Source organism: Lepisma saccharinum, chromosome 25, assembly GCF_977018435.1.
Source record: "Lepisma saccharinum chromosome 25, izLepSacc3.1, whole genome shotgun sequence".
In the NCBI taxonomy this organism is placed as follows: Eukaryota; Metazoa; Arthropoda; class Insecta; order Zygentoma; family Lepismatidae; genus Lepisma; species Lepisma saccharinum.
Window position 1 is genome coordinate 9,645,608 of NC_139253.1, and position 26,453 is coordinate 9,672,060.

Consider the following 26,453-nt stretch of genomic DNA (forward strand, 5'->3'; position numbering starts at 1 on the left):
TATGATGGAAGAACCTCAGCAACAGCAGCCATTTGGTTGTGAATGGCATGCATGTGATATCCTTCCTCCAATGACTTCAAGAAAAAGGCCAACTCTCACCCTCTCCCCTGTGACATGGTGGCACATAGTGGGTGTGTATCATCCCCAAAAATACTGTCAATTTCAGGATAATATGGTAAAATATAGAATCGACTGCTTAAAGGGAAAAAGCGTAATCATCTTGTTAAATTTATGGGCAAAAATATTCCCTGTAGCTGGTAGTGTGAACCATATGTACATTTTGTGTTACTTTTTTTTTTAACAACTGTTAATAAATGATTATTTTCTACACAAGATTTCTACACATTACCTTACCTGGAGCTTCATCCTTCTTAGATTCATCAGCGTTCTGTGCAGCCTCAGCTTTACAACTCTTGCAACATGATGATGATTTTGAAGGCTGAAAGAAACAATATTTGTTGAATGCTGCTTGATATTGTTATAGCACATAAGTTTCTATAACTTCGTCATAAATTCCAAATATCTTCTGTAAACCATTATGTAAAGGAATTGAACCATATGCAGTATGGTGTAAGCAGTGGCATGCCCATGATTTTTGAAAGATAGGGGTTAGGTATACATTTTTTAGTAGTCAGCCTCATCTTGCCATCTTAATTTCCTGCATTTGATGTTCTTTTTTTTAGGAATACTGGGCCAAAGGGGGGTGGATAACCCCCACCAAACCCCCTTGGGCATGCCACTGGGTGTAAGGTACTGTGTATATTGTCTTATGTTGAATTACACATTTTATTCAGTGTATAATATACTGTCTGGAACTTAAAGAGTGGAAATATTATGGAAAATATGCAAAATGATTTTGTATCAGCATTGTGTGAAAAATTGATTTTGTGATTAAATCATAGCTATTTTAATATTCTGATTACTGTTTAACTTAATTTTTTTTTAGCACAATCATGCTGGATTGCTAAATATTCTGAACAAATTTAAATTGTTATGATGTTCAAGCATTGGTATAGGTTCAGAGTGGTAAATAAGCTTAGTTCTAGATGTTTATAACAGATCACTTCATAGAAAGAACATTCTGCTCATGATGTTTAATAGCAAACACAGATATCTGGTACTACATGACATTTTCCACAGAATAATTGTTTTTAGAATTTCTGGAATGAATGCGAGAACTGAACACACTGATAATTCAGAATTTCCACATTTTGAAAGTTCTAATTTCCTTTCAACCAGGAGTCTCATCAATTTGGATTTCATGTCTTGAGAATCACAAAAAAGAAAAATTATTTCTCTTGAGGTCAGAACATGAACACACCCCCCCCCCCCCCCCCCCGGCCGGTCCTTGTGGCAGAGTGGTTAGCACATCGTGCTACGACACCAGGGGTCGCAGGTTCGAATCCCAGCCTGGACATGGATGTTTGTTAATGTCCATTCATCAATTTCATCATGTCATCACTCATTCCCATCTTCTAAATTAGTTAAAAATGGCACAAAAAGTGAAGTAAAATAAAGCAACTCAAACAATCAATGATCATCCCCCAATTCAATGGAAATAATAAAAATTCTTCTTCTTCTTCTACTACTACTACTACTACTAATAATAAATAAATTTTTATTCACAACGATTTCAATATTTTAAGGTAAAGGGAAGATTTGGATGACAAACTAATTTTGCACCTTAAAAAGGGAACTTGTGCTTCTGTAACATTGGGCTGAAGTTCACTACTTCTTTTTCCAGTGACTACCTAATTGTCTTCACAATGCTGGGTCAACATTCATTGACATTTTTGAGCACCTTCTGGGAACTAAACTCAGGATTGCTTGCACCAAAGATGGAAGTAAACATTCTCCAAGAATCCCAACTCATGTTAGCAAACACATATAAGAAGAGATTCTCCAGAATGAAGAGATGTTCTAGAACTTCAGGAGCCAACATTCAAAAAATTTTTTTTGGGCCTGGAAAATCATTAATTCACTTAGCAAACTGAACTTGGACAGTGGTAGACAAAATTAAAAATAAGTCAGGCCTTTTCTCTCAGGAGCCAGCATTTAAATATATATATATATATATATATATATATTTGCAAATACGGTCCAGGACAGCCATTAATCCAACCAAGATAAGCTACACATTTTCAATTTCAAATGATATCTTAAAACATCTAGTTTAGCAATTAATACAAGATTGAATTAAAACCAATTAATTCTTGCACCAGAGTGGTCTTCCTAATGAACTCTACACACAGGGCTCTACAGTACAAATAACTAAGCAATACATTCTAATGTACCACGTCGCTACAAATATTTACAATTCGACCAGCAACGTGCAAAAATTTATAATCATACACATTAAAAAACACATACTGGACTCATATTTTCAAAAAAGATAGTGGAAATTTCCATAAGTGAACTCAAAATATTAATTTTATCTTTCTGAACTGAATTTGAAAATTCAGGCACCATGGCAACTGGGCACCCTGTATTTGTCTACCCCTGAACTTACATACTTGTTGTGAGCATAAATAACAGACTAAAGAAATACATACCTTTTTGCAAACCAAGCAGAGCTTCCCTCCTGCCATGCTTCTCTTCACAAATCCCTTTTTGAAAGTTTTTGATTTTGTTCCTTGCTTCTGCGATGCATTCTGGGACTTGTTGCGCTTGAAAACAACCCTGTATGGTAACGTGCTCAACTTGTCGGTAGGACGTGGAACCTTGATGATTGTTTTCAGAGTACCCGATGAACAAGCCACTTTGCCAACAGCCCAAGATGACTGCAATCCTAAGGCACCTAATATTGACTCTTTGGTTGACTGATCCTCCTCTGATGTAGCTTTCACTACTACACCATTCTCGGTTAACTCTGGTTGACTTTCTTTGTCCTTACTAGTGTCACTATCACTTGCTGACGTTTGCAACTTTGGAACACAGCCCAACAATGGTTTTTGATCAACTTCTGAAGCGTCATTCACCAAAGGTACAACTGCAGCGTCAAGGTTGCTATCTAAGAGTTCATCACCAAATATTTTGATGTCTTCGCATCCTACAGGTTGATCTGCATGGTGGCAGTTGGAAACTTTGTCTGGGCCACTCTCCAAACCAGGATCCTCTGCTTTAGAAGCATCCTGATCTGATTTGTCAATTTCCAAGCCGTTCCCTTTGGAGGATTCAACACCCTTGTTTTCCCCACATTCAAAGTCTACTACTGCTAAAGTTCTATCAGAGTCCTCTTTCGGTTTTACATCTGCCGAGGGAGCAGAGTTGCAATCTGTTTTCTCACCACCGCTATCTTCTTTGCTTACGTCAGTCTCTGAATGTGGTTCCACCACCATCTCTTCCTTCACGCAGTTAGGTACCTCACTTATTCCACCGTTCAATTGGCTCACATTTGAGCATTCCTCAACCTTCACAACTGAAGCACCGTTGGCTACTTCAGTACCTGCTGGTGTCGTTTCAATTGTACTCAATGGCTTAACGTTGGTACTGTCCTCGTCCTGAGCTTCTTGTAGAGAACTCTCAGAAATACTGAGGTTATTGTCCACATTCATCAAACCTTCATGAGTAATTTTATCTGCAGTTACAATGCTCTCCTGTTCAGAACACACACTTGCTTCTTCAGTCTTGTTTTCTTTGTCCTGATTCTCAGCCTCTTTCTTCTGGGCAGCTTTCCCCTTTTCACAAATTTCATCTTGCTTCAGGTACTCAGCTAAGCTCAAGCACTTCTGCTTTGTTTGTTCTATTTCCGACACTTGTGTGTCACTTGTTTTTTCCGACTCCTGTTCACAACTCACCGAAGTACTTTTGCCGAAACTGTTTAAGTCTTCAGACACACAGGCATGCTCAGATTCAATCTGCTTTTCTACAGGCTCCGTGTGGGAAGAATTAAGCACAGTTTCAATAGTGTCAGTCTCCCTGTCACCCTTTTCTCTATATTCCTTTGATTCCAATTCATTTGTATTGACATTTCCCTCAATACTTGGTATAGAGGTCTCACTCATACACAAAGTCATACCGGATTCCTTATTCTCAATTTTACTTTCTGTATCATTCACACTTGTTTGGTTATTACTACATTCAATACTATTGCTAACAATCTCTGTACTCACTTTTTCAACATATGAAGGTACACTGTCTTCAGCATTAGTATCTGTTGTCACTTCATAATCAACTTCCTGTTTCAATTGTACATTTTCAACGTCTGTCTGTATGTGAGAAGACGATGCAATTTCACCCTCTGTGCAAACAGCATCACCTTTATTGTTACTAAGAGAAGCCAGCTGTGTTGAAGCAAATGCCACAACTGCATCTGTTTTTTCTTCTGCTTTGGTATTGTCAAACTCCAAATAACTATTTTCCTTGTTAGACTTGTCTTCAATTGTATCACAGGTCATTACTGGATCACATGGCAGTACTCCATTTGTTTTAGAGGAAACATCAAATTGTACATCGTGATTCTTTTTCAACATATCGAGAGAATCGATATCACAATTAGGAACAGTTCTGGCATCATTACAGTCTTCTACGTTCAGTCTTTTGGTTGTTTGGTCTTTAGCTTCCTCACATGATGTTTGTTGCTGTAAGCAGTAATCTTTTATGATGCTTTCCTTCACAGCAGAACGTAATTCGTCTGCAATTGCATGTCGTGTATGTCCTGCAGCTGTATAAGATGACTTTACTTTAGACACTCTTCCCGGATACCTCTGCTTCACAGCACTTGCAGTAAGTTTCCCATATTTTATTAATGCTGATATTTTTGTAGTAATACTTTTACATAATTGCTCATCAACTTCAGCTGGTTCATTTTTGACATTAGAAGACCCTTTGGTGAATGACGACTCAGATTCATTATCAGGTTTATTTCTATCATTGCTGTTATCACAGTCAAAAGAATTGAAGCTTATTTCTTCATCTATAGGCTCGTGCTTGAAAACAATTTCATCATCTAGAGATTCTTCCTTGATAACAATATCACAGTGTTTGTTTGAAACTTTTCTGTGCGACTGTTTTGGTCGTTTTCTTGGACTGTCAAAATCAATTCCCGCCAGCAAACTGTCATGCAATCTAGGACGCTTTCCGTTTCTCAGGACTCTGAACACTGAATCCGACCTTGTTATGTATCGGGCAGACTTAGTTCTGTGAAAAGTCCTTTCCTTGCTTTGAGCTGCCACGTTTGGCCTCTTGATCGGAACGGCTGTCTTCCTGACCAACTGCTTCTTTTCATCCGCATTCTTAACTTCCAGGTTGGGCAAAACTGTCTTCCTGGCACTCTGCTTCTTTTCATCTGCATTCTTAACATCTGAATTATGAGGCACTTTTTCCCTTGACGAACTTCTCCTCTCTGTGCTTGCATCTCCTTTAAGAACCCTACACCTTCCTACCGCAGCTTGATCAACTCTTGCTAGAATTCTCCCACGATTTCTTCCAACTATTACTCTAGTTTTCTCTATACCTTTCTTCAACACTGGTTTCTTTCTTTGTGCTACAACCTTCTTCTCTTGCCCAACCATTATGTTTCATCCCAGTTATGTCTCTGCCTGTAAAATATAGAATGAAATAATTGAAGAATGCATGAAATCATAAATCTAGAATAGACACTATGAAGAAAATCCTGTAGCTAGGATTACAGTATCAAAAGTTTACAACTCACCATGAGGCATTTAAAAATAAAATTAAGAAATTACACTACTTATTTCTCTGCATACAGGGTGATCCATTCAAAGTGCCAAAAAAATGCACTGGAAACTATTCAAGCTAATAAAAATTTAAAATCTTGGAATTTTTATGATCTTCTAAATGTCCTCCTTAGCTATGATGGCATACATGATCTCTCAAACCTTTCTTGTGCATGTCAACAGGATTATCACCACAATGTCATTCACAATTGTGTGACACTACTACTGAACCAGTTTTGCAAAATTTTCACACAATCTCTTAATGTTTCGTTATGAAGATGCTTAGCAAACACAATACACTCTTCTAATTTTTATTAATCAATAGATTTCAATGTTTTATGCAATATAAAATGTGTTTCAAGGTGTGGAAACACCAAATAGGCATGGTCAGCATAAGAAGAGAAAAAAAAGTGTCTTGGAGTACTTTCACAGTTTTTATTCCTAAAAATAACATGCAAATGAAAATGCCACCAAACTTAGCGAACCTAACCTAACAACGTATGAAGCAGCAGACAACGTCTCATTTGGTGTTGTTTTCACTTGTCATGTTGCATATTATATTCACTTGTGTGAAGCCCTCGGGCTGGGCTGCTTCAGGTTAAGGTAAGAGACACATCATTTCAGCATAACACATCTCTGCAAGCTAAAAACAGCAGGAAAGGTTCATAAACAACATAATCTTTATAAACCGTGTAATTTTTTCACTTTCTAGCAGGGATACAGAGAGTCAGGTGCATAGGTATGCGCAGACACTCTGTTAAGGGGGGCAAAAGCCTTGAAAGTTCAGTCGGAACTTCATTGCATCTCACTACTTCATTGTATTGATTGGTACTAAACAGGGTCATATATAGTGTGCATTCGTTCCCACTGAAAATCACTCTTACAAGAATTCCAACTTCAATGGCACAAAGTTCTCTATTCCCCCCCTCTGCTGGAGAATAAAATTAGATAGTCCAATTATATTGGAAATAAACGCGGCATAGTTGCTTGAAACTTTCGTTGGCTTGAAAATACTTAATATTTTAAAGAGAATAACATTGTTTAAGAATGGTAATATTATTTCTCTACACTAAATTTCTAAGTGAGAGTATTAGGAAGGGCAGCTGCCCCCACATGTGCACACCTATGGTTGTGCACTCCTTTTTCATTTACTCTGCTCTATCAAATGCAAGCTTCAAAAATTGAAACAACATCAATGAAGCATCATATATCAACATAATTAGATTTCATGAAAACATAAATAGCATGTAGCACTTAACTCAAAGAAAATATACTGTTCTTGAATTTGCATTTATTACATTCAAATACATTACTGTGTTCTCACAGTTGGCATGTAGTTCAACTTCTATGGTAATAACTGCAATCTCTGTGTAGATTTTTTAAAATATGAACTGGGTAAGGTGTTACGGTATTAATGCACAATATAGAGAATGTCTCCAATTCCTTTCCTACTTCTTATACTCACTAAATATGAAGTCCTGGTAATGTATCTGGAGTTAAGATTTGGGGGTCACGTGTAAATATTGTACACTTACGACTATATATGTTGCAAAATTACGATCTTCATTACCACAATCATTCTCCATACATAAACATAACAACCATGTTTGATGATATGAACAAGTGACGTTCGGCATTCGTTGGGCAGTCTACAGCATAGCCACACTGTTCCTTCGTTACTTGCAGAGCATTAGTTGCTGCTTGGTCAGTGAGAACGACGAGGTAGAAGAGCATGTGGAATGCAGACTTTGATTAGAGGTAGATTTGGCAACGGTGTTCGAGTGTTCTTCGAGAAAAATTGCATCTTGGGCAGTGAGGAAGCTAGTGCTACAAAACTTATATTGTGTTAGAATATGTGCTCATTGGGAAAAGATTTTACTGATATCAGCACGAAACTTTTTCCGGTAAGGTTAGGGTACGAAAGTATCTTGAATTTCGTTAATATTTGGTAGATTAACTAATTTTGGCCTTCTGATCAGTACATTATGAACGGGTAGCTGCAAGAACCATGCACGGGTAGCCCCACAAAACATTGACGAATAGCCCCACAAACCATTTCCGGTAAGGTTAGGTTAGGCAAGCTTAGTTAAAATTTTGTTCATAAAACAATGCGATACAGCTTTTAAAAAAAAATTCTCAACTTACATCAGCTTTTTTCATGATTTCCAGACGTGACCCCCGCATTTTAACAACAGATTCGTGATTAGGACAAATATTAACGAAATTGGAGATATTCTCTATATTCTGCATTTGCTCCGGTGTTACTTTAGACTATTGCAATGAAGCCATAACAAATGTCTAATATCACAAATACTAGAATGTTGAGAAAGCTACTAAGAACTTTTTTGGTTATTATACACTACAATGCTAATAAAAACTAGGAACTTCTGATCAATGTCAAAGTTCATTGTGATTATTTCCATTCTCCTGGAGTCACTTGAATTTCAACAAAGAAAATAGGTACAGATCTCAGGATGCACCCTAACAATATCTGCATCGCGAAATATTAATAAAAATAGGAGCAATTGAAGGTGATGGGAGTGTTCTCTGATTTATTTACTAGAGAATGTACTAACCAAGTAAGTTTTCCGGATGAAGTATCAGAGGTTCTGATGTCCCGGTCACTGTTTAAAATTTGGATATTACGTGTGTAAGGTGTAATATATTGCTTTTCATAATGGCGATATTTCTCCAGAAAGAAGTGAGGAAGCCATGTTTTGTGGAATGTAGCCACTGAGTTGTGCTGTCTACAGTATTGCCACACAATGTGTTTGTCACTTGAAGAGGAAGGACTGATTGAGAATGGTGGGACAGCAGAGTGAGAAGATTGTAAATGTTGTGCAACTGCATTGCTGGAGTGTGGAGGAAAATGGACTTCAGCTGATAAAGAAACTAATGGAGTATGGTGTTCTACCGAAAGAAGGTGATTACATGTGTCCCCGAGGACATGTTCTTAGTTTGTGCAAAGACAGTTCACGCATTGATGAGTAGTCGTGTAAGTGCTATAAAAGTTTCATAGAAAATAAAGCCGTGTAAATACTCAGTGTCTTTAAGTGTGTGGGAACACTGTATCCACCGTTGGATTGTAAACACCACAGACTTGGAAGGTAAGCTTAGTGTTATTTGAAGCATGTTTGCGAAACCTAATCTAAACTAACTTAACCTAACGTTACGTGAAATTTTCAAGTTACAGACGTGACCGGGAAATTGTAATGTCAGATTCGTGTTCAGGAGGCCTCACGTAGAAAGTATACAACATTTCAAACAAATCGGGGAACACTCCAGTCATCTTCAATTAAGCCTAAAAATATAATACATGCATATCATTCAGTTCCCGCCCCAAGGTGTATGCATAAACCATTACATGATGACAAGTGTAACACTTACTTTGGCGATACATCAGCTGATTGTACTTTCTGCACTGGATGTCAAGTAGGAAGAAAATAAATTTCTCGCTCAATTCGATTCAACAAAATATATTTCGTACTAATTTCAAGTGTCAATGCGTAGATTAATTTACAAGGAAAATCTACATAAAGAACGTAAGCACCATTATTGAGAACTGTCACAACTCGTACGCACTTTCATATCAGTTTTGTGAGCTTTCAAATAACCGCGGATGGGCATGAATACTTTTACCCTGTTTCGGATGTTGTTCCAAACTACCATCAAGAAATACAAGAAGTAATTTGTCTTCTACTTGCAGTTTCATAGATAACTTATGTATTTAAGTCGTGCATGACGTATTTACATGATGTGGCCTGTGTACAGTCGCTATGAAATTGAGCACTTGATAAATAGTAATGTTTTTACAAACAATGCTTTTCTTCTAGTTTAGTCAATGCCGTAAACAGAACAATTATACTCACGAAAAAAAAATTACCAGTCCCTCCCCTTTCAAAAATCCAAAACAAAAAATGCGGACAAAGTAGCATCACCGTGCTACGGAAACTAGAGCCTGTGGTAAATAGTATGGTCTATTGCCGCACATACATTACGATGTATACCTGTTATAAGCTTTATGGAACGAAAATAAAAGGGAGAATATTTCATCGGTGCAATTGACGAATATTTTACTACAAAACCATTTTCTCACTTTTAACATGTATCTGGAGTTCACTTACCGTCACCATTTCTTAACGCTGTGATCTTTTTTATTCCGTTACCATCTTTCTTCTCGGAAGAAATGTAATTAGTATTTTTGATGGAAAATTGTTGGGAATAAAAATAAATATTTCACAATATTGGAAATGGAAACAAGTAAATATTATTGTATATTATATTTTTTTAAAAGATAAAAACAATTTTAAAGATTCGGGATAACGGAGTCTTCTAGGGGTATGCCGTATGCGGGATAGATACAGAAAAATCGGTACCGGAATCGGGAGGAAAATTTCCCGTCCCGATCCCGACTTCGGAAAATGATTTCTCGTCTTTTTTTTTTTTTTCAGAATCCTGAACTTAAAATTCATCAAATTGGGAATTTTTATTCCAGAAATATGAAACGGAATATATTGAGGAGGAAATAATGTGTAGATTTCAAGCTTTACACAGTGTCGATACATTTCGAACATTCAGAAAGTTTCTCGTCCCGCACATCCCCCTGTCATCGAGAATCTACAGCGCAGAATGTTTTCATCAGTCCCCCAAGTAATGAAATTTCGAATGTACGGAAACACATCTGTTGTACCATTAGCTTGGCCTAGTTCATTGGCAGAGCATTGCGGGGTTTTACTTATCGCACAACACTTGAGAAACCGTGTGTTCTGACGTCACGGTAGAACCCTTTTTAATTTTAGGCTAAATGCCTACGTTGTTAGGTTAGGCTAGCTATGTTTAGGTCTCTTAGACTAAATAATAACTTTTCATTGTATTTATGCTAATGGAACATAACCTAACAGGCCTAACCTAACCTCGTAGCCGCTGCTCATCTGACGTCAGAACACAAGGTAGTAAGAGTGTTGTGAAACAAGGCAAACCCCAGCATTGCGTGCATAGTTGCTGTGACGTGACGAATTTATTTACGTATTTACCTGTCAACACCTGTGTCCAGTTTAAAGTTAAATACTCTCGATGCGTTCGTTGTTGTGAATGTTATTTTCTACCAGTAAGGAGTGTGGAAAATGTGTGTCATGTTGTTGAGGCATTGATAGTTTGTCTTTCCTTTTATGTTGTGTTGTGTTCTAGTGACTGTATTCGTCAGAAGCAAGGAAGACTTGCAAACTACTTTTTTTTTAAAAAAAAAACAAATAAGGTGAATAAATATAAGTAAGGTCCACATAGATGAAATATGTTATTGACAATAGCAGAATTGTCAATGAATGAATAAAAAAGGGAAATGATACTATAACCCGCCATAAGTAAGTATTTAAAGCAAAGTGGGCGTGGACGTAACATCAAACGAAGTACGCAGTTACTCACGCGTGAGTCACCACCGTCAAGGAGAAAGTAATAAAAAATTAGGTAACTTCCTTTTTAAATTGTCTTCAAAATTGATAATGCCTATAGCTACCATCAGCAAAGCTCTCATTTGGAAGATTTGACTTAATGTGAAACACAAGTCTTGATTTTCAATAATCATATTTTGACCCGCGAAAATGTAAATAATCTGTTTTGATTATCTAATCTGATTCAACAAATGCAATAGTTGGAGCGAATTTACAATACCGGAAGTATCTTCAATTGCTTTCAAATTCGGCATACTCACTAATTTTGGCCTCGAAATCATGAATCTGCAATTAAAATTTGGCAGTTACGTCTAGAAATTGCAAAATAAGACCAAATAAGTGGGTCCGTGAACAGAGTAAACACCCTTGATTTATAAAGAAAACAACTATTTTTTGCAATGATTAGTGTTTCAAAACTATGTTTATGGTGACCCTGAATTTTAACTGTGCTTGCATAACCTAACCTAACCTTACTGTGAATGGTTCGTGGGGAAACATTGGTAACATTATAGTACAGGGGAGACAGATTTCTTCAAATTTACAGGAGAAAGTACTTATGGAAATCATTTTCTGTAGCGTTGTGGAAGTTCGTGAATGTCATTTTGATCCATTTTAATGCAAATACATGTTGTTTTCTGCGAAAATCTCTGTCCGACACACTGTTTCTGCTGCCGCCATTTGCTTTCTGCATGAGAGCATAATGTTCCGTGTGTTAAGATGACGGAAATCCATAGTCAGTGTTTCAAACTCGCCGTGTTTTCACAAGAACATGACGTGTCAAGTATTTTTTTTTTTTTTTAACTATGCTTGCCTAACTTAACCTAACCTTACGGAAAATGGTTTCTGGGGCTAACATCAATGGTTGGTGGGGTTAATGTCAATGGTTTGTGAGACTAACGTCACGAAAGTAGGTATTTTCCGGTGAACGAGGTTGCAACACTGCATAAATCGACAAAACACTCGCACAACACACCCTGAACCAGTACACTGTCGCCCGCCATAATGTGTTACAGAATCGATATAACAAGTAACAGTAAGTACTCGTAAATGTACTTAGTTAGAAATGCATTATTTCACCTTAGGAAATGTTCCGCATTCCAAAATAGTACGTTAGCAATGTAAAAAAGTGCGAAATATGTGATTTATTGGTGTCTCCCCCATACTATAATAGTACCAAAACATTTTTTCCACCTTATGCAAGATGCCATTTTCTCAGACAGCATAACGAATAGTGAACTTCACTTGTTCACATCATCAAACATGGTTACCATATTAGTGTATCGAGAATCATAGCGGTAATATCTGCACGTAATTTTGCAATTTGTAGATGTGACCGCTAATTTTTAACTGCAGATTTGTGATCACGAGGCCAAAATTAGTGAGTATGCCGAATTTGAAAGGTTAACGGTTCCAATTGTTTTATGATTTCTCCTAGCACAAAGACTAATTATCGTAGAATCTTTGAAATCATTGTCACACGAAATTTGAACCTTCCTTAAAGTAATGAGCACTGTTTGGACTCGGAAAAAGAGTTATTGATGTTGAAAAGAAACAACTTGGAAATTACCTTACACACTTCTCATTGACAAGATATTCTCCGTCTATAAGCGACAGTAAATATCGTAGAAGCATGGGAATGGATGTAGAAGTAAATTGGTACCTTAGTAGAAAGCATTTAGGGACTTTATTTTAATGCTAAGGGAACTGAACCTAACCTGCCTAACCTAACCACGAAAGCATATATTGAACAAAATCTTAAGTAATCGCTAAAACTCCGCAGTATATGTTAACAGACATATATCGAAATTGAACAATGTAAAAATTGCATTCGTATCATGATGAAATCGCAATAAAACAAAAGGAACTTGGGCCTTTGAAAGCAATAGGAGATACTTCCGGTATTGTAAATTTATACCCAATAATTAAGAGCCATAAGTCAAGTTATAGCAGCACACCAACCAACATGAGGGGAACCTATATCAAACTCCATGATCAGTCGAAGACAGGCCCATACCCAGAATTTTTTATATGTAATTGTCATGAAATGTCAATTATTAAATTATTTATTTATTTATTTATATTTATAAACATATAGGCCTATAAACAAATTAACGAACAAAGATGACCGGACCCCTCTCCGATTTTCTTCATATTTGGCATACTCACTAATTGAGGCCTCCTAATCACGAATCTCAAGTTAAAAGTTGTGTGAAACTTCTAGAAATTGCAAAATAATTAGTTACTTTTTGGAATGGAAACCGTCGATTTTCGCAAAATTTTTTGTTTCACAAGCAGATATATATATTCCTGATATTACCACGACACCAAATTTTAACTATGTTTGCCTAACCTAACCACACATCAATGGTTCGCAAAAATTTTGCAATTTCTAGACGTTTCCAACAAACTTTAACTTCAGATTTGTCAGTAGCAGGCCTCAATTAGTAAGTATGCAAAATATGAAAAAAATCGAAGAGGGGTCCGGTCATCTGAAGTCATACCCAAATTAATTTGCTGCATTTATAAACTAGCAAATTAATTCCTTTAATGACTCGTTCAAAATGTCAAGAAATTAGAAGATAGGTGAAATGTTTTTAATAAGTGTTAGATATTATTTAATTATTGCTTTTTATTAAAAATGATTAATTTTCATACTTTTATTGTGTTATGTTTTTCTAATGGTGTAAATCTATTAATGGTCTCTCGAAAGGAAATGTTTCCTTGTCAGAGTTGTAGCTAGAGATTTCCTCACCCAGGACGAGAATGATTTTTGCACCCCCATACCTAGATGTAGCTGGCATACTTGGACATTGTAGAAATTTTATGTACTTACTTTTTCAATTGAATCGGATGAAAAGAATTCAAGGAATGTGGTTAATAAAAGGACTGTCGGTTGTGCATCCCACACCATCTTCATTGAAGCCGTGTGTGTGTGTTGTTGTTCACATCTGCAAAATCGATTGCCAAATAAAGATAACTAGTTGAAGGGACAAAAAATTAGAAACTTTAATAAGACATTAGTTTCCTATTAAATTAACTTGTAAGTGCTATGTTTTATTCCCAACGAAAGGAGGTGAGAAATGGAGGAGAAATAACAGGTCGATCTGATTTCTATGTTCCAGGGGCCTAGGGTGACAATGACAACCCCTTTCGCAGTGAGACATAACTAATATTAAAATCTCATCAAGTGATTTATAATTAAGATTTCTAAAGTCACTGAACTAAGCAATATAAAAATGAACAAAATATCATAGCAATGTCTATCCCAGTAACCCAACTATCAACGCAGATTATTAGGATTAATATTCTTTATCTTACCAATCAGAAGATTCAGCCCTATAATCAATACTTAGCTCAGCACTATAGTCTTCTAGTTAAATAAAATAATTATTTTAGAAACTGCAAAACACTTTTTCAAAATTCATGGTTGTACAGGGTGGTCCATATGTCTTGTTACCCCCATAAGTTTACATAACTTGATAATAATACAACTTTATAATAATACAATATAATATAATGAAGTGTAAGGTAGCCATTGATTCCATATGTCATGTGACACCAACAATTTTACATAATTTTATATTATAATAACAAGATAACAATTTGTAAGACATGTGGATTCAGCGTCAACCAGGATGTTGTTCACGCATCCAAAAGGTCAGTATGACCACCATTATTTTCATTGCACAAAATGACACGGCGCCATGACCTGTGTGAGATTTTACGAAGCAAATTTTTCGTGATTGTTGTCTGAAAGGCTGCCCTAATAGCGTCCTTTAATTGTTGTGTTGTTTCGTATCGTTGTTGATACCTTTTCCTTAATAATGCCCCATAGGGCATTGTTACAAGACGAGAGATCAGGGCTTCTGGGAGGCCAATCCAGAGGCGCCGGATGATGTACCGATCCACGTCCTGTCCACCTACTGGGAAACACTTCACTTAAATATTCCCTGACAGCGATGGCATAGTGGGGCGGTGCTCCATCCTGTTGAAACCAGGAACGTCCCAGGAGATTCATTCTTTGGAGCTGTGGAACAAAAAATGCTCGTAACATGGCGAGATAGGAGTGTTGATTGACTACGCCATCGAAGAAATAGGGACTTATCAAGTGTTTAGCGGACATAGCAACCCAGAGCATCACATGTGTTGGGGGGGGGGGGGGGGGGGTTGTTTTCCAGCTCTTCGTAATAATGCGGATTTTCCTTGGACCAGAAATACACATTCCTTGCACGTGCACTTCGATATATTGCGCATTCATCGGAGAAGAAGAAGGCGCTCTTCTACATTGTAGGAGCCATCTCTGCAAAAGAAACACTGAATTTGAGATAAACAGATATTGATTCGGGGGGGTAACAAGACATATGGACCACCCTGTACATTAATACAATGTTACATTTCTTGAACTTCATTTGTTAAATCAACAAGAATTATAAAGAAATAAAAGAAGAAGAAAATGTACATTCTGCTCAATTGGCAGTTTCAGGCCATAATTTTGTTTCATATTACCACAATATTTCAAAAGAAAAACAAGATACATATAAACTAAACATATTAAATTATTTGATAGGATTGGGCTCGTCTCAACGTTCCCCCTTTCCAGAGAAAATTTTCGAATTAGTCTTACAACACTTCTTCAAATAGAGAAAATTTTACTTAGATGACGAACATTAACATTAAGTACCCATTCAGTAAAAAGAAAGTTGTGTACATATTGTACACATTTAAGGATATGTTTTCAATAGTTCATTCTTTTTTTCTTCGGTACCTTTAAACAATTTTAAATTGTGCATCTTTTGTTTCTGCATTTCTCTTGGAGAACTAATAGTTGAGAGTAGCACCTGGTTGTTCTTAACTTCCATAGGAACTTATGGACTTGACTGTTTAATGTACTACTTTTATTATGAGTTTTCACCAACACTAAGTCTCCAACTTTTATGCTGTCTTCTTTATTAATCACTGGTTTTCCTTTATACCTTTTCCTTATATTAGCTTCTGCTAACAAACACTTCTTCCTCCATGGTAGACTTGTAAGTTTTTGAGGCCAATCTATTTTATCAAGGATTTCATCATAATAATCACTGTGCAAGAATAATTCTGCTGGTGTAAATCCAATAACATCTGAACGAAAATTATTCAGTAAATGTATTATAGTACACAGATATTGAGACCATAATTTATTATTTTTGTTGCAAAAAAATCGTAGAAGTCTAACCACTTCCGTATTATAACGTTCCACTGTGTTTGCAAAAGGTGCATAAGGTGATGTAAGGACTAGGGATGGCCAAACGGATCCAAAAGTTACGGATCTGGATCCAGATCCGAAAATCCGGATCTGGATCCGAGAGTTTCGTATCTCAATCCCATTATAATATTACCACACCTTAAATGGTATTATGATCTTTAATTACAAAGAAATTTTTCATTAGTTAGTCCTACAAGAATTTTTTTCAAGTATTGTTCCTAAAATACTTTGCTATGCATCGGCTAAAACACACGTGCACAGAAATAATCTTACTTGTTTGACATAAAATGTCAGAGATGATTTTCTAAATGCCATTGAAACGAATATGTATTCATTCGAATGTATTGGAAATGGAAACACACATAAATGTGAGACATTCCATTCCAGGATGAAACCTTTAACACATATAACAAGATAAAAATGTTATACAAAAATTATACAAGTTTTCTACAGTTACAGTTTTACAAATTAAAATAAAATATTATAATATATGCAGTGTTATATAATTACAAAGTGTAAGACTAACAAGGGAGGTTATCTAAGTGTCCCCCTCCGATTTCCATGAAACTTGACAGGTGTATAGAGGGGCCCAAAGGAAGAAATACGTGTTTTTCTGTTTCAGCTTAAAAACGGTTTTAGGGGGCAAAATCCACTCAAATGTCAAGATGAGGACAAATTTAAGAGGGCATTTGACCCCTGTGTTCACCTCCGATTTCCATGAAACTTGGGAGATGTATAGAGGGGCCAAAAGGAAGAAATACGTGTTTTTTTTTTTTTTGTTTCGGCTAAAAATCTGTTCTAGGGGACAACCTCCCTTCAAATGTCAAGATGAGTACAAATTGAAGTGGGGATCTGACCCCTGTGTCCCCCTCCGATTTCCATGAAACTTGGCAGGTGTATAATGGGACCCAAAGGAAGAAATACGCGTTTTTTTTTTGTTTCGGCTAAAAAACTGATTTAGGGGCAAAGCCCCTCAAATGTCAAAATGAGGACAAATTTAAGTGGGCATTTGACCCCTGTGTCCCCCTCCAATTTTCATGAAACTTCGCAGGTGTATAGAGAGGCCCTATGCCATATTTACGTAGTTTCGGGGTCAGATCCCCACTTGAATTTCTCCTCATCTTGACATTTGAGGGGGGGGGGGTTGCCCCTTAAAACCGTTTTTTTAGCTGAAACACAAAAACACGTTTTTCTTCCTTTGGGCCCCTCTATACACCTGCCAATTTTCATGGAAATCGGAGGGGGAGACTTAGACCTCCCTTGTATGTGTATTAATTAATTACAAATCGCGCACGCGCGCACTATATGTATACGTATATGTGTATGTATGTATATTATATATATATATATATATATATATATATATATATATATATATATATATATATATATATATACGTATATGTATATTAACAGGTAACAATATGTTATAAACACATTCTTACTTTCCAAAGAAGCGCATGTGGGATGGCAAAACGGATCCGGATCCAAGGGTACTGGATCCGAATCTGAAAAATTTTAGGATCCGGATTTCGGATCCACCGGGATCCGGATCTGGCCATCCCTAGTAAGGACATGTTTGATCTTCATATCTTCAATAAACCTTTTCCATTCACTAGACTTAAATTGAGAACCATTATTAGAGAGTATCACTTTTGCTTTCGGATAATGTAGAAAATATTCCAGACAAAGTTTATTTATAATTTGCCTAGCTGTTGCACTTCGTAGACAATAAGCCATTGTACATTTACTCATGGTATCCACTACAACAAGAACATAATGATATCCTTGGGATTGAGGCAGAGGTTCAATTAAGTCTGTAGAAAGTAACTGGTGAGGTTTAGTAGAATAAACATGGGGATTAACAACCATGTAATTGAATGGTTGTGTTGTCCAATTGAGCCACATCATTGATTGAGGCTGATTAACAGGCACATAAGTAGAATTACTGGAAATAAATTGGGGTATTAAAGAGCACTTGTTGGTAATAATGAACCAGAAATATTCCAAGCCAAGTTAGGCTCACTGGTAATATTAGAGTTATGTTGCATTGCTTCAGTTTGATCATGCCTGTTATCTCTAGTAGAGTAGTTAGACTGATAATTCCTTCTAACTCTAGGTGAACTTCAGTTATAAAAGGTACATTGATTGTTGTGTGTATCACCTGAGTTAGTTCTCTGCTGAAAATTGCTTAAGCTAGGTTCCTGAGAAGTATCCTGCTGTCTATTAATGCCTGCACTCAAATTGGACTCGCAAGTCAAGATGGCGGATGGTAGACGGAGTACGTTTCTTCGCTCCTCAAGGTCAGCCTGTATTCTTGTAGTGTTTTGTGCCATTTGTGTTATTCAACATCATGAGACTGTTAAGTTACACCCTGGCTCGTCAATGTGGGCCAGGGATCCTGTAATCACGAACTGGATACTTGGTTATAGAAGTTACTTTGTTCCTGCTATTCAAATCGTTCCCGAGCTCTCCGCAGCCATGTCTCGGCCGCCGGTACAACGGGAGCCGCACCCTCGAGGTAAGTCAACAACCCTCGCCAGCTACCGTCACTTCCTGTGCCTCGCGCTCCTTTGTGGTGACGTTCATCTGAACCCCGGGCCCCTCCAACGGAACTCTACCTCCCTCTCAGTTTATTACCAAAATGCTCAAAGCATAAAAAATAAACTCACCGACTGTACTATTCATCTGACGGAGCTGTTAAACTATGATTGCTTGGTGTTTACGGAGACTTGGCTGAACGACACTGTTCCAGACAATGAATTGCCTTTTGCGAGTCACTTCAATATTTTTCGAAATGATCGGCCAGTTGGAAGAGGAGGGGGTGTGATGGTGTGCGTGAATGTGAAGTGGAAAAGCAAAATTTGAAAGGATCTGAACCGTAACTGTGAAATCGTGTGGGTTGAACTTAACATTGAGAAAGGTAGAAAAATTTTAATTGGTTCGTACTATCGACCGAACAGAAACTCTCCCGTGCAAATTCTGGAAGCCTGCAGGGATTCAGTCTTGGCAGCCTTAACGTGTGGTGACGTAATGCTTTTTGGTGATTTTAACCTTTCCATCGATTGGAACACCCCCACGTCTGGTACTCCAAACTGCCCGGCTGATCAATGGTTCATGGACACATTCGTGAATGGTATTGGTCTGAAGCAATTCAACATGCATAAGGCACGCGGTAACAGCAACTTAGATTACATCCTGGCAACCCTGCCTGATCCAGAAATAACCCCGGAAAGAAACATTTTACCATCGGACCACGACTCGCTAGATGTCCTTGTGTACCTGCCCCCCGTGGAGAAGAGAAAGTCTCGACCGCAAAAGCAGCCTTATCGCCTGTGGCGGAATGCACCCTGGGAGGACATTCGCCGAGCTCTTCATTTCTACCCGTGGTGTCTGGTGCAGGATGATGACGTCAACAAATCAGTGGAGATGTTTGTGGACGTACTGCACGCCGTGATTGATGACTTCGTGCCGGCCAGGAGACCGAAATCGACAAAATATCCGTTGTGGTTTGACAATGAAGTTCTCCTGGTGCTAAAAAACAAAAAGGAAGCCTGGAACCTGTGGAAACAGTGCCCCAATGTGCATACACACCAAACGTTCTGTAGTATTAGACGTCACTCCAAGTATTTACTTAAGAAAAAATATAAGGACTACGTAGACAACGTAACAGCACAGTGCCTTACCAACCCAAAGAAATTCTTTACTTTGTTAAATTCAAGAAAGCAAAAACCACGCGTCCCCATGGAAATCAAGTACAAATCGGAATCAGCCTGTGGAGATAAAAGAGTGCACTTATTCAACAGTTTCTTTCACGAAAACTTCACCTCGCATGCTTCAACCAACCCACTCCCCGACGTGCAGTCGGTCTGTTCACACTCTCTATCAACTATCAAAACCTCTTCTCATGAAGTTAAATCTCTCCTTGCCTCATTACCCATACACCGCTCTTTAGGACCAGATGAAATTCCCACGATTTTCCTCCGTAACACTGCCGACTTCTTGGCTCATCCTCTCTCTCTCTTGCTAAATAGGTGCTTCTCTGAAGGCGTGTTTCCTCAGATGTTCAAGAAAGCCAACGTTGTACCCATTCACAAATCTGGAGACAAAAATAGTGCTACATCATACAGACCAATATCACTCCTGTCACCTCTGTCTATAATCTGTGAAAAAATCATTAAGGACAGATTATTCAGATTTACATCTCCGCATATCAGTACTGCCCAACACGGGTTTCTTCCAGGTAGCTCTTGCTTGACTAATCTTTCAGTTCTCCTTTCACATGCCACTAGGGCTATTTCCAAAAATTCCCAGCTAGATGTGATATACTTGGATATTTCAAAAGCCTTTGACAAAATAAACCATGCTCTTCTTATTCACAAATTACGAACTAGATTTAACATACATGGCAAATTTCTCTCCTTAATCCAGGATTATTTACACTCACGGACACAGCGTGTCACCCTTTCAGGTGCCTCTTCTGATTTTCTTCCTGTCCTGTCTGGGGTACCACAAGGGAGCGTCTTGGGCCCTCTCTTGTTCATCCTATACATGGACGATCTCCCTCAAAGACTTTCCTCATTTCCTGTCAATTTACTCATGTTTGCTGACGACTGTAAACTTTTCAAAGAAATCTCAACCACGCAAGATGCTGTGATTCTCCAGAATGCTCTTTCCGAACTTGTCACATGGTGTAACCAATGGAATCTACAACTTAACCCACAGAAATGTTCCTCCCTCACAGTCTCTTTAAAAAAGAAAAAAATACATTCTCATTATGTTCTTGAAAACAATTATATTACTACAGTTGCGGCCCAAAAAATCTAGGTGTTATCATAGATGAAAAGCTGAACTTTAAGGAACACATCGCAGCTACAACTAAAAGTGCAATGCGCCTCTTAGGCCTCCTGTACAGATTCACTGAAATTGATACTCCAACTTCTCTTAGCCTGTTTTTCAAGTCATTCATTTCTCCGATTCTCGAATACTGTTCTCCAGTCTGGGCCATGGCTTCCAATACAAATCTTTCTAGCATGGATTCCGTCCTCAGCTTCTTTACCGCCATTGTTCGTCATAGAATTTCTTCTTTGCGGCATCTTCAGAAACCTGACATCCTGACTACTTTGAACATTCAGTTACTGCAGACCCGACGCGATATGGCCGATATGAATTTTTTCTATAAAATCATCAACGGGAAATTAAGATCTGAATCTCTTCTTACAGAATTCAACTTCAGAGTTCCTTCTCGATCGACCCGAAACACTGAATTGTTCCACACCTCCACAGCTAGGCTTTCTCTTATACAGCGCGCTCTATTCCACAGGCTGCCCCAGTTCTACAATAATTTACCCATAAACATAGACATTTTTGCCCCTGAAAGCATTTTCCGATCTTCCCTAAAAATGAATATGTAAATCTTTGTTTCCTTGTTTATGTCTTAAGTTTATATTTAACTTTTCTTGTTTTTACCTTAAACCACCCTGACTTGTTCTTGTTAATTGTTAGAGTTTTCAGTGTAAAATGGCCTTAAAAGTGCTGTATCTGAAACTTTGAATAAATAAATAAATAAATAAATAAAGTTACTTCTATGGTTGATAGGTTCCACAACTTGCATAGACTCTGCTTTCTTAATGTTAACCTGCCTAACATTAAGCGATTGTTTAACATTGCCATCTGGCTTCCTAAAATTTCTGTTGATCTTTCCATTTACTTCTTGATCCTCAGGCAAACGAACATTCTTACCTTTACCTGAATTCACTAAATCTATTTTGCCTAGAATTGCAATCAAGTGATCCATATCTTGTATGTCATGGCATGACACATGTTTGGGTATTTGCCTTAGAATTAGCTGTATCATATCCGATTCAGATGGATCTTCTTCTAAATTGCAATATGATGAATAAAGTTTGAGAGCAAACGTTTCTAGATTCTCATCTACAGAGGGATCATATTTCCTTGATCTCAAAGCAGCTAATTGTGCTTGAAGAACTTGAGTAGAAGAATAGTGATTCAAGAACCTATTAATAAAATCTTGAAACGAAACAAATTGCTTTTTATGAGAATTGTACCAAAATAAAGCATTACCATGAAAGCATTTGTATATACTTCCCAATCGAAATTGTTCAGGGATTCCCATCAAGTCAAAAGTGGATAATAATTGTCAAATAAAATCCCTTGCACTTTGCTTCTCCAAATTCCCTCCAAATTTAGGTAACTGATTTATCTCATTGGCCTTCAATATTCGTCCAGGAAAGTTAATCCCACCATTGGATGGTTGTATTCGGGATGTTATAGGATTCAAGGGAATCGTTGATAGTGATGTGATCTCACGATTATTGTGTAAGTTTTATTGGATGAAACATTCCATGGCACTGTTCTTCCACTTAAATATTCAGGCAAAATGTTGTTCACAGGATGTTCACTGAAACCTTCATTTGTGTTTGCAAAACTGAACTTGAATAGTCTTATTGATGCCATTAGGTATTACATTCTGATTTTCTTGATTTCCAAAATATATAGTTCCGCAATTTTCACTAGTTCCTGCTGAATTTCTATGTCTTAACTTGAACATCATTCTCATACTTGGCAGAACAACCAACAGTTGGAAGTGAAAAAGTTGGTGTCAATCCTGAAGACTCCTGGGATTTTTTATGTCTATTGGATTTAAATTTGGCTTCTAAAGAATTTCTTAGGCCTTGTAGTTTTAGAGCTATCAGTTGTAGTATCTTCATCGGTGTCACCAACACTTGAGTTACTAATTTCACGTTATCCTTGATTTGCAAGATACTTGACCGGGAGTCTTATCTGTATATGGGGGCCTCTCCGATGGTGCATTGGTAGAGTAGTCACCTTGTATTCAAGGGGTCCCAGGTTCGATTCCTGGTGGAGGCACATAGTGGTTCAGATCACACTTTAAACTGTAGGTCCAGTCCCGATAGCCTTACTGTGCATAAAGTGGACTTAAAACACCAAGTCAATCTGCATATGGATCTGTCACGTACTTGCTGTTCACGGAACTTGAGTCCATGTTCAATTAACAAATGAACAAACATGTATTTTTCATTTTTCTTCAAAGCCAAATGTAAGTTGGAAAAGGTGAACGAACCTTTGAAAAGAAACAAATGTTGGTTTTGGCCATGCTTCTAGTGACTCATAAACAATGGTATCGGTGAAAAAATTTGAACTGATACTTACCGATACCAGTGATGTAGCATGGGCATTTCGGGTGGGAATGCCAAGTCCGAAGGAAGGGTCGGCCCTTTTTTTGCTTAATAATTTACTTATGGAATTAGTCGTCACAGGTATTGTTTATTTACCTGAAGTCAGCTGGGTTTTCAGTAAAACATCATCTATGCATGTTTTAGCTAGAAAATGAGATGCCTCACTATGCCACAAATGTTTTGAACTCTGGGGTTTTATACTTTTCGGTATGACGCATGTCATTAGAAAACCTACCTGAATCACAAGCGCCTCTGAACAACAGTAGGCGTCATTGTTGTGGGCGATCCAACTACTGATTGATTTGGTTTATTTTACTTCACTTTTCTACCACTTTTGGTTAATTGTGAATGTGAATATGAGTGATGATATTTATGAAGTTGATGAAGGGACACTCATAAAGAACACCAGGGACCTCTGTCGTCTTGGCGCGCTGAGCAAAACACTGACAGGGAGGTGGGTGGATGATCCAACTATTGTACACTCTACTGACGTAACAGTGCCGATTAGTAATTCAGACCACTGTTTATTGCATCTTGGAATGGTGATAAACATTTTAAAATAATTTTGTCCAGAGACCATTGAATGTCAAGAGTTTTCAAATGAATGCTAAACATTTCCATTGACACAATATTAAGCAGTTAGATAGTACTAACGAAAAAATAATAATAATAAAAATAGAATAGTTTTGTGGGTTAAGTGGTAGAGCAGGCACAGGCTGAACTTCTACCATGAGGACTTCACCAACATATTTGACAAAAACTGTGTTGATCTTGTAGTTTTTAATACACATCGCTGTTCGTGCGATAAATTATACCTTGCAATGGTCATTAAGAAATGGTATATTTGAGTTTGGTAAAGTTACGTATTGTAGCATCACATAGCACGAGTGGCACGAGCGCGAAGAACCTGGTAGGAATTATACCGCTGTCGTCTGCTTCAGAAGGCAGGAAAGCTCACATGAACCAATCACGTAGCCCTCTGCTCTATACGCTGGCGTACGAGAGAGCATTTGCACACGTGCTGTAGAGGTCCAAGCTTTCCCTCCAGAAAGACAGCAAGGAATATAGAGTTCTTTCGGCGTTCGGCCAGGAAAGGCATTGAAAAAAATGCTAGAACGAGTGTTGTTAGTGGAACGTTGCAAGCAGATCGCGAAAAATAGCTATTATATTGCCATGAAGGTCAAACATATATGAACTTAGTCAAGATTTACTTTATATTTACAGCATTTACGTATTTTTGAAATTTTAAATCGGGGAACGCAGGGTGTATGGGCGTACTATAAGGCTATGCCACTGACAGATACGAATACCACTGGTATCAGCTCAGCCCTAGTTTTTAGTATTGTTTAACACTTGGTTTTTTGGTCTGTACATGTATTTCGTCTTCTTTATGAAAATAATGGGAATCATAGAACAGGTTTCTTTCTTTCTTCTTTTTTTATTTTTTTACAAAATTGCCGATTTTAATACAAAAGTCCTGCAAAATTTAGTAAATATACCTTAAATAGTGCAGTATGCTGATATTAGTATTGTAGTGATGTAGTTTGAATTGTTTACTATTAGGTGATAAACCTTTAAAAATATATCTACAGGAAAAGTAATTTGTGTGTAGCTATCCCTAACTTATCTATTTAACATTTGACTATAAGAGAGAGGGTGTGTTTGTGTGTATGCGATGGTTCTTCATATTGGCATATTATAATGGTTGATTGATTGATTGAGTTGGTGTTTTAAGTCCACTTTATGCACAGTAAGGCTAATTGTGACTGGACCTACAGTTTAAGGTGGGATCTGAACGACTATGTACCACCACTATCGAACCCGTGACCCTCTGATTACAAGGCGACGACGCTACCATATTATAATGGCACACACATTTTTCCAGACGAGAACAGCTTTAAGACCAAGTCTATGAATTGTTCAACATGCATCTTTTCATTACAGGTTTTGAGGTAACAATTCCGCGCACTAATCTGGTAACTGTGTGGTAACAATATGATAGAAGTTCAACTTTCAAGATGACTGAAGGAAAGGAAAGGGAAGAATCAAGCAGCAAGGTCATTGGATATTGTCTGTCAGAAAAGAAGAGCCAAAAATTAAATTGGCACGAGTTTGAGAATGTCTGCAAGTAAGTGCCATAGAATGTTACAACAATAGTTTTACTCTTTTCAGAGGGCCAAGAAACTTTAAAATGCAGGAAAATGTAAAATCTGATTGATTTGGTTTACTTTACTTTGCTTTTCTGCTACTTTTAGCTAATTGTGAAGATGAGGGTGAGTGATGATGTGGTGAAATTGTCCAAGGAACACCCATGCAGGGATTTGAACCCAGGGACTCTTGGGTAAAATTGTAGTTCCACTGTATATTATAATGTACATTTTATAAGTGTTAAGATCAACAAGGAAGGATTTAAATTCTACTTTTACCTTTCGAGTTTGTGAGAATTTTGTATTACTAGAGACAAAAGAAATATTTTTTTCCTGACATTTGTTCAATCAATAATATGGAAAATTTACCATCATGTTTCTGTTTACCAGGTGTATAAGCTTAAATCTGCTGTTTTGTAGTCAGAAAAAACAGCTCACACGATTTGGACAGAAATACCAAATCAAGTCCCTACCTCTTATTGTTACATCTGCCATTTTTATGACACATATTTACATTAACTGGTATTACATATTTGATACTCTCACTCCATTTAATTTTTCTGAAGACTTTTCATTGTGTTTTGCTATAATCGAATGCATACTATGTATCTAATCTTATTATTTACACCCTGATTAAATTTACCATTTGCTCCTGTTCACGCTCAAAATTTTATTTTATGACAAACTAAACACTGATAGTAATCATCATTTGCTGTGTC

At 37.4% G+C, this 26,453-nt stretch overlaps 2 protein-coding genes across 7 annotated transcripts in view; one reads left to right on the plus strand and one right to left on the minus strand.

Moving 5' to 3' along the window:
• east (enhanced adult sensory threshold) overlaps positions 1-14,540 on the minus strand; it is a 31,141-nt gene extending 16,601 nt beyond the window's left edge. The window contains exons 1-3 of one of the 4 annotated variants that reach the window (XM_083111704.1): positions 14,444-14,540; positions 2,553-5,540; positions 355-439 (exon numbers count right to left, since the gene is read on the minus strand). In XM_083111704.1, the coding sequence (XP_082967830.1) occupies positions 355-439; positions 2,553-5,513 (3,046 nt within the window). In that variant the 5' untranslated portion in view covers positions 5,514-5,540; positions 14,444-14,540. Of the gene's footprint in view, positions 1-354; positions 440-2,552; positions 5,541-9,065; positions 9,536-9,802; positions 9,826-13,958; positions 13,990-14,443 lie in introns of those variants that run through there. The other 3 variants (XM_083111705.1, XM_083111702.1, XM_083111703.1) reach the window with 3 other exon arrangements.
• LOC145978831 (inositol-tetrakisphosphate 1-kinase-like) overlaps positions 10,696-26,453 on the plus strand; it is a 33,797-nt gene continuing 18,039 nt past the window's right edge. The window contains exons 1-2 of one of the 3 annotated variants that reach the window (XM_083111706.1): positions 10,696-10,932; positions 25,532-25,715. In XM_083111706.1, coding sequence (XP_082967832.1) covers positions 25,606-25,715 — 110 coding nt within the window. In that variant the 5' untranslated portion in view covers positions 10,696-10,932; positions 25,532-25,605. The other 2 variants (XM_083111707.1, XM_083111708.1) reach the window with 2 other exon arrangements.